Source organism: Bombus vancouverensis, chromosome 11, assembly GCF_051014615.1.
Source record: "Bombus vancouverensis nearcticus chromosome 11, iyBomVanc1_principal, whole genome shotgun sequence".
In the NCBI taxonomy this organism is placed as follows: domain Eukaryota; kingdom Metazoa; phylum Arthropoda; class Insecta; order Hymenoptera; family Apidae; genus Bombus; species Bombus vancouverensis.
In genome coordinates, this window is record NC_134921.1 from 1927359 (window position 1) to 1939801 (window position 12443).

At 36.7% G+C, this 12443-nt stretch overlaps 1 protein-coding gene across 1 annotated transcript in view; it reads left to right on the plus strand.

Moving 5' to 3' along the window:
* The window catches only part of LOC143303328 (putative fatty acyl-CoA reductase CG5065), a 37627-nt gene extending 25687 nt beyond the window's left edge, over window positions 1-11940 (plus strand). The window contains exons 3-8 of the mRNA XM_076622634.1: window positions 685-1001; window positions 1612-1859; window positions 5531-5714; window positions 11102-11287; window positions 11344-11604; window positions 11661-11940. Coding sequence (XP_076478749.1) covers window positions 685-1001; window positions 1612-1859; window positions 5531-5714; window positions 11102-11287; window positions 11344-11604; window positions 11661-11775 — 1311 coding nt within the window. The 3' untranslated portion in view covers window positions 11776-11940. The remainder of the gene's footprint in view (window positions 1-684; window positions 1002-1611; window positions 1860-5530; window positions 5715-11101; window positions 11288-11343; window positions 11605-11660) is intronic.
* The last annotated feature ends 503 nt before the right edge of the window (window positions 11941-12443 follow it).

Genomic DNA, 12443 nt, shown 5'->3' on the forward strand with positions numbered 1-12443 from the left:
GAATTAGTCTAATTATTGTACGATTTTGTTATTCTCATACTTACCTATCTCGGACAGACAAATACATATGAGCTCTTTCGTATAACCGTACAATTAAATAGGTTCTTGCAGCATAAAGCTAAGTAGATACTGGTTTACGCTAATGAGGAATCAAATAGGGCAGGTCCCTAACTATATAGATTCTTCTATATGCTAGCGTGTCTCATCTTCCAGTATTGTCCGCGTGGTGCAACATTAATCCGGGAATAATCAGGAACATAAACGCGAGTACTCTCATTTCCTCTCTGATATAAATTATTGTCACATGGAGATATGATAGTTTGAATATAATATGCTTATACTGACTTACGAAAATATGTAGGCACTGCAAAATTGTATGCATATACTACCTGGGCTAGATACATTTTTTGAAACTTCGTTAGCTGTATAGTGAGATGCGAGTATCGTAATTATACTGAACAAGTTTTAAAGCAGTCTAGAAACGTATAAAAAAATTACAACGTATTTTTGCAGACATACACTTTTAACACACTGTTGACCGGCTACGTTAAACAGAAACTAACAACTTAACTTCCTACGTAAAAAAAAATTTATTCCTGATCGGTCAGAAATGTATTAAGAGAAAATTAGTATGCTTAATAATATTCTATATTGGGAACCGAGCTTATATATTATATTCTTCAGATTTTTGATGGTGTCAGAGCACAAAACCCAACAATTTTCGATAAAATTCATCTCGTGGAGGGCGATGTGACTCTACCAGATTTAGGTCTTTTGCAAAAAGACAGAGATATGTTGATAGAGAATGTAAACATAGTGTTCCACGTTGCGGCCACTATAAATTTCCATCAACCATTGGATATGATCGTCAATGCAAACGTGAAGGGTACCGCTAATATTATCAAACTGTGCAAGGAACTCAAGCATGTAATTAGCGTTGTCTATGTAAGCACAGCTTACAGTAATCCGAATCTATCAGACATCGAGGAAAAGGTCTACACGTAAGAATCAGTTATAATTCGTCATTCCTTAAACAACTTTTTCAATATCGTGCATAACCTACTTCTAAATATAAATAAACGATGAAAGTAATGTATAACTTAGTATAATTTGTTTACTTGTCTATCTGATTAACACTTGCCAGTCTCCATTGAAATGATAAATACTTGTCAAAACAGGTATAAATTTAAGAAAACTTACACAAGAAATAATCAATGATACAAGATCTGTCAATGATAAAAATTACGTATTGAAAATTATTTTACCTTTTACTAATTTCTTCTTTTTATTGAATTCAATGATGAACTTGTTTTGATACACGTACATGATAACAACTAGACACGGATATCATTATAAATTCATATTTTAAGATGAATAAACATGATTTGAGGAACAGAATCTAAGCAGAACTTTGTTCGTTTACTAAAAATTACAGCAAGTACTTCATCTTCGATTCTTTCTATATTATTGTGTATTATTTCATTATATTCTGTTATATTATTAGACATTCTATGCGTTTTTGCATTTTAAATCTTTAAATGCGTCAAATTTGCAATTTATTAATGACTTTAGCGTGACAAACATGTTATCTTATGCTTGATAATTTTGCAGCACGAATCTAGATCCCTCTCTCGTGATAGATATATGTGACCGACAAGACAAAGAATTGATTAATCTGCTCGAAGAAAGAATTTTAAAAACGTATCCAAATACATACACGTTCACCAAGAATCTTGCAGAGCAGACAATATCCAACAATAGCAAAGGATTGACTGTTGCGATAGTACGACCAAGTATAATTTGTTGCTCGCTAAAAGAACCGTACCCTGGTTGGTTGGTATCTTTTGCTGGACAATCAGGTATTTTTATAAATATTTACAATGATAATCCCTCGTCACTTCATATCTCACTCATATCGCAAATAAGAGCGTTTCATTACATCCAAGTGATTCCGAATAATACAAGTCACTCGTATCACAAGACCTTAGCTCTCCATAATTTTCATAAGAATGAAAGAAATCAGCAATAGAATAAAACTGTGACAATTTTTAACTCGCACATTCTGAAGGTTACGTATATGGAAATATACTGAAGGGTCGGAAGGAAAACTCAGATTTATTCAACGATAAATGTTTATTCACTGTAATATCGATGAGTACACTTGACACAGGACTCGCGATTATATTCGGTTCGCGAATGCGCGGTTACAAGTTAGAGCTCGGATAGCTATGATTCGTGATGCGCTAGTGTAACAGACTGACTTTCCGTCACGATGCTGCTGCGAAGGAAAACTGTGTTGGGATGTGTCTAAAGATGCGAGGGCATCGGATTCGTTGAGAAAAGCTTTGGTTCGGAAAGTGAGGGAAATGTACGTTAACGTTTACTTATTGGCTAATTCGTGTTGGTCGTTGGAAAAGGATGCTACTTGCCCTTGAGAGGGTGTTGCTAGCGGGAAGCGTCGTACGTGCGAGATAGCAGATTTCTCGTGTGTTCCCGTGGTAGGTGGTCGACTTCGAGGCTGATAAACAAAGACTGTTTGTCTCTTTGGAGGACCTTAGCTAAAATAAATTCTAAGATTTATAGCGGTCCTTAGGCTAGCTGGAAATATTCGGTACGAATGTATCGACATCTGGCAATCATCTTGTCCGCAGGTATAGGGTCTTTGTGTCGTGCGTCACGCGACATAAACTGTTGGGAAGTTTACTGTCAAGTGCCGCCACAATACTTTCTGCTTATTGCGCTATAAAAATTAGTTCATGATACCGTTATTTCATTTTTTATTAACTTAATTACGGGGATATGAACCTTCAACATACAATCCAATTACAAGCAGTTAGTTTCAACCTAAAATGTGTAGTGTAGTATAGTATTATGGAATTAAATGGAATTAAATTAAGCATAAGACGTGCGATGCGCCCCTCGAGACAGTAGGATATGCTTTGTTACCATGTGCATGATGTATTTAACGTGAAACAACATAAAATTTTAAAGCACACGGTAATATCATTAAACATTTTATCTGGCAACAATGAGCGAAATATAACATATTTCTGCTTAAGAGGCAATAATTTTAAATAATTATATAATATATGCGATGGATATGTATTAGCATTGGACTACTTATTCAACGTGTGGCCAAACGCAGAAGTTTCTTTTTTTTTTTTATTTATTTATTTTACAATTTTACAATTTGTCCAGTAGGACATTTGGTAAAATATTATAGCGGTGTGCTAATATAACATGTGGGTGGCTACCCCCAGCGGGGTACCATCATCGTGTTTGTTAGGTTATGTCCTTTGTGAGATCTGTTGGGTGTCTCCTTTTTAATCTTCTTTTTATGCTTGATGTGTGGACCGTTTCCGCTGCCAGCCGGTTTGGGTGCGTTGCTATTCTTTCTCCGTGCCTTCTTGCACTTTTGTTAATCTCCTCCTTGACCGTTGGTATTCCCAGGTCTTTCCGAATGTCCTCGTTCCTGATGTACCATGGGGCGTTTACTATTGTTCTGAGTATTTTCGATTGCGTTACCTCTATTTTGGTTATATGGCTCATTGCTGCTGTTCCCCATAGTGCTATTCCGTACGTCCAGATTGGTTTTATGACCATTTTTTATATTTTTAGTTTGTTCTCTATGCTTAGTTTGGATTTTCGACTTGTTAGCCAGTACATTTGCACTCCTTGCCATCTGTATTTTGTCTATTGTTGCTTTAATATGCTGTTTCCATGTGAGTCGTGAATCTAAGTGGAGTCCTAGGTATTTGACTTGCCTTGTTTGTATTATGCGTGTGCCGTTTAGTACAATGTTAGGTGGTTTCTGTTTTCGCAGTGTGAATGTAATGTGTTTGCATTTTTCGGGGTTTGCTTTGATTTGTTTTGCTTGAAGCCACTTTTCTATTTTTGTGATATGTTCTTGTAGTAATGTAACTGCTGTTGCCGAGTTAGTGTGCCTGACTAGTACAGCTGTGTCATACGCGAATGTCAGTATTTTGCTGTTGTTAGTTGTTGGTATGTTGGCCGTGTATAATGTGTGTAAAGTTGGTCCTAGGACTCTTCCTTGCGGAACTCCTGCCTTGATTTCTTTAGCTTCCGAGTGTGTGTTTTTGATTTTTACTATGAAGCTCCTGCTGCTTAGGTATGATTTGATTAGTTGGTATATCTGCCCCGGGAACTGTTTCCTGATTGATTGTAGTAGGCTTTCGTGGTTTATTTTGTCAAATGCTTTCTCTATGTCCATAAAGAGAGCTGTACAGTATTGCTTTGTTTCCAGCGCCTGTAGGATTTCATTGACGAGTCTGTGCGTTTGTTCTATTGTGAAGTGTTTGTTTCTGAATCCGAATTGGTGATCCGGTATTAAATGGTTCTTCTCTATTATTGGTTTTATCCGGTCGTAGATTATTTTCTCTCGTATCTTAGAGAACACCGGAAGTAATGAGATTGGTCGGTAGGACTTGGTTTCGTGTGGGTCCTTGCCTGGTTTGGGTATCATTATGATTTGTGCCAGTTTCCAAGTTTTTGGAAAGTATTGTATTCTTAGTATTGCGTTAACTATTATTGTGATTTGTCTTATCGCTTTTGGCGGAAGGTTTTTCAAGATTTTGCCGTCAATTAGGTCGATTCTTGGTGCTTTATTATTTTTTGTTCTCTCAATTATGTTTCTGATTTCTTGTGCTGTTGCTTTGGGTATGGTGTAGTGATTGTCAGTTGGTGTACTAGTGGTTAGCGCATCCTCGTCCGTATGACTATTGTGGTTTCTGTTGTTGAAACGCAGAAGTTGACGCTGTATGCTTTCGAACATATCATAAAGAAATTGCTGATATGAAAGAAGGTTGGTTATTGTTATAAGACTGTAGACCCTGATGTGGCCTGTGTGTTAGCTCAGATTCCAGTCAATCGTTTAACAGTAAAAGGGAGATTACTCGTCGAGAACGTCGAATAGCCGTTGAGAGTACAGAACGTTAAGCGGCGCGAAGCAAAATCGTGTTTGTCACCTACGGCGTACAGAGGGAGGAAATGACCCAAACAACGTTTAGAATTACTCAGTTTTCTTGTGCGATATGAAAATTCATTTAATTCCCTTATATAATCTTGAAATTAAAAACAGATGTAGTCAGTTATCATAATCGTTTTGATTATGAGAAACGATCTGCACAGAAGCGATTACGCTGATCAACTCCACGATAAAAAGAAGAAACAGTTGTGACATTACAAACGTTATTCCCTAAAATTCAAGTTAAGATGTACTACTGATTATATTATTGACTATACGACTTCTTTTTTCAACAGATACACTCATCGCTATGAGTTATTTGCGAAGCTGAACAACATAAGCATTTTTAGGCAATAAAGTTAAAAAATTCAGAAAAATATAGTTGTAATTAATTTCTGAGAAGCTAGTTGACTAATTTTTACCAGATCGCCATTATTTAACCTGTGTTTTTACTGTCAATTACAGCTACTCTTCCCATATCCGTGTCGCTACATTTCGAGACAGTTGAGAATCATTAATAACTTTTGAACCAATTTGACGTTGCAGGTATCTTCATGAATATCGGCAATGGTATTGCAAAAGTACTATTGGGTAAGGCAGATGTAATATCAGATGTAGTGCCTATTGATTATGTAGTCGATGTGATAATGTGTGCCGCGTGGCACGTCACGCTACATGTTGATAATAGAGTCAAAGTTTACAACTGTACGAGCAGCGCACGTCCCATCAAGTACGGAATCGATATTTATTACAGAATTTGTTTAACTAACGTAACTCAATTGTTAGAGTATCCTAAAAGCTTCAGATTCATTTAAGCAATGCGATCAATGGAAACGCCAATGGATAAATTGCATTCCAGTGTGATTAATGTACAAAAGATAATGATAAACTTAGAAAAAGATATTGAGAACACAAATGGATAAAAGCCAGCCAGATTTTTTTCTGTGAATATCTATATGTCGGGTTTACATTAGAATTAGGGTTAAGAGCGTGAAACGAATCTTCGTTTGGGTTACACGTTGTCGTTATGCAATAGAGAAGACATTGACTAGTGCAAATACGATTATTATAGAACCGGACAAGTAACCGTGGTAGTTAGGTACTCGAGAAACTAATGACAATGATCCTAGGTTCAATAACGAATCCGCGGTCGACGGGATGATAGATGAACATACTCACAAAATCTAAGTCGGACGCGTGATATTCACTGGTCGTAAGGGGTTACTCTTTTTCATCGATGAGATCGCGAGCGGGAATGACTTTCCCGTCCCGATGATGCCACAGAGGAAAACTATATTGGGGTGTGTTTAAGAACGCGAGATCATCGGATTCGTCGAGGATAGCCTTCGTTCAGAAGGTGAGGGAATTTGGCGTTGCTGCTAATTGGTCAATCTCCATATCGGTGTGTAGAAAAAGATGCTAGCCGCCCTCGAGGGAAAGTTGCTAGTGGGAGACGCCGCTCGTTGAAAAATAGGTCTCCCCTATTTTCCCGTAGTTGGGACAAAGACTGTTTGTCTGTTTGAAGGACTTTAGTTGACTAAATTTTAAGATTTATAACGGGCCCTCGGGCTAGCTGAACATGTATTGCGGAGGCGCATCGACATCTGGCAATCATCTTACTCGAAGAATGGGGTCTGCGTGTGGCGAGCTACGGGGCAGAGACCGTTGGAATGTTTACTGTCGAGTGTTACAAGTATTTCCTTTTTAAGGAGAGCTATAGAATTATTCCATGCCTTTGTTAGACAAAGCGTTCATCCTGTGACCGCGGCTACGTTCGGCGACGGACTGTCGCCTCGAGCCCAAGCTCATTATCACAACTCTCGAACAATTACAATCGGATTGAATAACTACAATTGTTCAATTACAGCTATAGTAGACTCTAGGTTACAACGTTGCGGGATTATCCAAAATTCCAAAGGCTCCGATGTTCTTTCATCTCCGACATATACATAGGATTCATTTGTTCTAATGAAGGTATATGTGTCATAGAAACGTCTTTACGCTTTTAATACTTCTTCGGAAATAAGAAAGGTGTCTCAAGTCGATGTGTAGTAACTTTTTCTTTTGTGTTTACCGGTTTCTTCGCAACGGCTTGACGAACCGGAATTTGCATCTCGTAGGACATGTTCTAAAATATCCCGTTATAACATTTTTCTATATTATTCTTTCTTTTTTCTTTTTGCGATAGCCCAGTCTATATGCATATTCATCGATTGAGTTGAGCTATCTGAAAGAAATCTTTTTTGCAGGTATTTCCTCGAATGGTTTGATCTCGGATTTATTTGATTTTGCAAATGAAGTTCTCGTTATCTTTGCATTTCGGCAAGTGTTCTTTCGTCATGTAGTTTATTGCTCAATGTCTCCATTGTACTTTGTGGCTTGAAATGTTGCTACTGCGGGAGATATCGGATGTAGCCATCGGTATCTTTGAATCTGATTCTAATAGATGCGTTGTTGAATTTTATGAGTATCGAATCCGGCAATTCCCTCTCTTCCAGCTGATCTGTTTAAAGTGCTGGCCGTGAAAATGTCTTTACAATTCCCATTGCATCTATTAAACTATCAAAAATTGCTACGTTTCGTCACAATAGTCACAGACTCAGAAATAGTAATGGGATAGACAAAACATCCTGAATGCCATCGAAACAATAACCAGATAGTAACAGGATAGCCGCGCATGATATACACCGGACGATAACCATCCCCCCCTTCCCCAGAAGTAACAAACCTTAATATTAGAACCTTCCTAAATCAGCACTCAACACCTTTTTTGTTATAACATTCTGAATCGTTACTCTGTTGGATTCGTACAATAAATTTTACTATTACGTCTAAAATCCAAATTTTTACCTTACTTGTGAAACGTTCGAACTACGACACGAGGAGATCACCGGTGATCTGTCAATTTCGTGAATTCTTGTGTCTCCTACGTGACACAATATAACTCATGATCCCTCATCTAACGTTATTGAATAGACTCCTTCATAATTACTCTTTCGTACAGTGCATTCAAAATAACAGCCTGAGCGAGCGTTGCTTCAATAATTTGCTCTGCATCAGCAAATTGTTAAACGCTTGCGTCCCCCAATGTAGCCTTCAGCTGATGTTTGCTTTTATTGGTGGGAGTCCGCAGGAGTCTACTTTCATTGCGAAATGACATGTGACACACTTAATCACTCTATCATATTTATTAAATTATAGAAATATCCTTCTCTGTCACTGTTCAAAACATAATATCGGTGCCGCAGTACAGTTAGTTTTCTCATTCGTTAATAAGAATTAAGAACTGAAATGAATAGTAAATAGATAGAAACAAATTATCGTCTTCTTAACGACAATAAAGATAATTTTACGTTGATTGTGTAGTATTGATCGCTGTATTAAAAAATGTGAAATGATAAAGTTTTCCAAGAAAATACTACCAGCTCCGAAATGTATTAAAATGTATGAAATAATTTCAATTTCAATGTAACAATAGTTCAGATCACTCAATCACTTACTGAATAGCAACTTAAATCATATATTGTAACATTTTCCAAGGCGGTGCAAATTCTCAATCATGATTGCCGCAAGAAAACTGGCGTTAAGTTGTAGAATAAGATCACTTACTAACATCTTGTTAAACGGAAACAAGCTCACACCTTTTCAGTTAATAGAACTAATTTCTTTACCAAAAACATATCTGCAAACGCAGACAATTCTCACAGACCTAACTAAAATTTCCATTTAAATGACGAAAATTTTATTTTCATCGACACTTTATTTTCTAGATAACGAGCGAGACATCCTCTTTTAACTGGAAACTTCTTTAACGTAATGGAGATATAGCTCGATTCTGTGCCGAACAAAAAAAAATCATTATTTAATCACCTTTGACCGTAATGTGTTTTGACATTTTTCACTAAATCATTAATTCATAAATATGTGGTAGCACTCGACAACAAATACCGCCACTCGACACTAACTAACACCGGACGACGGTAGTGTCACGTAATTTTTAGGGTTGGTTGGTGGAAATAAAATATAGTTGAGTCGTAACACAACAATTAACTTTGTTTTAATCAACCTTTATTGTGAATTCACCAATCACAATGTAACACGCACTGAATTAGCATAAATCACAATTCACTCCAACCACGTTATGTAAGACTTAGTTACAACAATACATTAAGTACGCGACTTATAAGGGTAGAGACCGATATAGATATGTTGACTATTCTAAGGATACAGAATAAGTGAAGTTTTACTGACGATACTGTGTCTGAGGAAAGCTAGGGGTGGGTGTGTCTAAGGACACGGGACTATCGGATTTGTTGATGACAATTTTGGTTAAGGAAGTGAGGGCAGTAGACACCGTCTCCGATTGGATAATAGGACGGTTGGTGGACCAGGAAGGGTTTTAGCCGCCCTCGCGAGAAAGTTGCCAACGGAACATACCAAATGTGGAGAAAACCAACTTTCTAAGCTAACACGTGGTAGACAATGAACGTAAAGGGAAATTTAAGACAGGAAATACCCGCTTGGTCCGGAGGACCTTAACTATAAAAATGCCAAGGCCCCTGGTGGGCACTTAAGACTATTGAGGGTGCGCGCCAAGGATATGCAGACATCTGGGTGCCATCCTGTCCGTGGTGTGTGGCCTGGTCTCTGATGTGAATTGACGTTACAGTAGCGCAGTGGTAAGCGCCTTAGGTTACGAACGTTCTCGGGACCCGGGTTCGAATCCCGGCGCCCGTAGTTCTATTCTTCTTCCACGCATCTAAATTAGAAAAAAATAGCAGTACCCCCAGCAGCGACATCTACAGCCAGCAGCTACAATCATCGCGGACAACACACGACACCTCAAATAATTTATATAGGTGATAGCAAAATACAAAACTTTCAATCGATTTGTGCTGCATTCTTATTGTTCACAATGAAATAGCTCAAAATATAAACTATTTGCAGATGTTTGAAGCTTCACCCTTTACGACAGAGTGTTGTATCATAGAACTTTAGATATTACTAGTTTCTTTATTGAGACAAATTTCCTCGTCGCCACTGACTTTCCTATTAAATAATTATTTAATAATATTTCGTAATTAAATTATTACGAAAATCGACTTTCCGTTATAATTCCAATAGTTAGCTTATTGAAATTCAAAATATTTATGCTACTTTTGAAACTAGCAATAATAACCAGAATGTTAGTAACTTCATTTGGATTTACATTGAAATTACTAGTAATGAAAAGCTAGATTTACTCGAAAAAGAAGCGACAAACGAAATTTATACTTGCATCAGTATCACAGTTTCACTTACAGTCTTCTAGTCCATTAACATTTTTTGTTCAAGAACAGATTGAAAGTAGGAATGTTTTTGGATAATCTGATTCGGGACAATATTTAGAACAATATGACCGACTTTGAGACAAATTTCCTCCGCCGAGATATAAATAAAATATCGATTGTACGTAAGAAATTTTCAGTCGGAAGCTGCAAATGAAGTTTTACAATAGTTTGCAGCAAGTTGCTAATAAAATTGTTTTTAAGCCGAGCCTTATTGCGTTACGATAACCTAACCCCAATTGTTAGGTTGCAAATGGATAAAAACTGCTTGTCAATGCGCAACAGGCTATCCACATTTGAATTATGGCATCTGGAAATACCTAGACTACGAGAATAGATCTTTCTTATGTGATATTAAAGGCTAAAAAGTTATTTATAATTTTCTTGAACCATGTTCCGTACGAATCGTATTAAAATTAAATAAGTAATGAAAATTGTAAACCTTTTAATGTTCACTACCTAATTACAAGTTGCAGTGATAAATTGATAATGAAAGATAGAAATATTACATTTGCTATATAACCCACGTCGCATTTGGAGTTACTAATAAACAAATACATACATAATGTAACGTTGATAACAAAAGAAATATTGCACTAGGAATGTTGTACTCGCGTCCATTTGTGTCCTCAGTAAGTCAATTCAGAAAGCTGTAAATATAGTACAACTAAAATTACATAATTTTTCTTGAGATATTACACAATATCTTCTGACATATTCTGATAGTAATATGCGTTATCTTGAATGTAATTCAATTACCTCTACAAGTGTAAACATTTCAATTTTCAAGATTGGGTGAGATCATAGATATCTTCGTGGAATGTAGCAGACAAATACCGATGAAAAATACGTTGTGGTATCCGAGTTGCACGGTAGTAGCAAACAAATATGTTTACGATGCACTGAATGTACTTCTAAGTGTTTTACCTGCATTTGCCGTGGATATCTTTTTAAGGCTTCAAGGTGGTAAACCAATGTGAGTATTCTATCATTTGTCAAGCACATCAAAATACTCAAAAAACGACATTTCAGGGCAATGAATATGAGCAAATTTTACAATAAATTGGTCACAGCGACAGGCTACTTCAACTCGAATGAATGGTCTTTCAAAAGAGATAACATTGCCGACATGATAAACAAGGTGAAAACCTTTGAAGATGGAAATCTTGTTAAACTGGACTTGCAGGATATGGATTGGAAGAAATATTTAGCAAATTACTTGGCGGGAATTAAGATATTTGTTCTGAAGGAAGATTCTCAATCTATAAATACAGCAGCGCAACGATTATCGATGTACGTATAGAAATATTTGATAAAATGACTCGATATGATATTTTCTTTTATTTTAGATTCTACTGGATACGTCAGATAACTAAAGGATTCGGTATAATCATTTTATTTCTGATAATATCGGTAACAATATTGCTATGCACCGACTACTTCAATGTTATGTTTCCCGCTTGAATCAAGAACAACGTATATGGAACATTATGGAAAAAGGCCTTGGAATAGGAACATGTCGCTACATATAAAGGGTGTCCGGCAGAGTTATATATTATATACTATATAGTATATATGTGATATGCTCTTCGAATAAAAACTATGGATAAATGAAGTTATTTGTCGATATTGTGAATAATATATGTATAATGCTATTGTATAATATTACAAATTATTAACATATATTAAATACACTAGATAATTCAGAACACTTTATTGCGTGCTTGCTAGCTACGACCGTGTCACGTAAAATTGATACTTCGATTTTAAGATAAAAGAAGGTTGAGTCGTAACCCAACTTTTAATTTCCTTTTATCGAATTTTATTATAAATTTTAGCACTTGCAAGAATAACACTGAACCGGAGAAAGGTGTTGTACGAGAACAGCGGCTAGAGCAAGAACTGCCCGAGCTGGCTGAAGTCTCGGTTTATATACGTTTTGATTTGAGGATGTTGTGGGGGCTCGGTGTAGGTTATGATGAGGAAAAGTATCCGAAGGTCGGGGTCGATATCCTATCTCTGATATGGACTAAGGTGCGTCACAGCCTTGGTGTAGGCTATGATGATAAGGTGATGATGTGTCCAAAGGAATCCGAAGGTCGGGGGTTGATGTCTTATCTCTGATGTAGGTT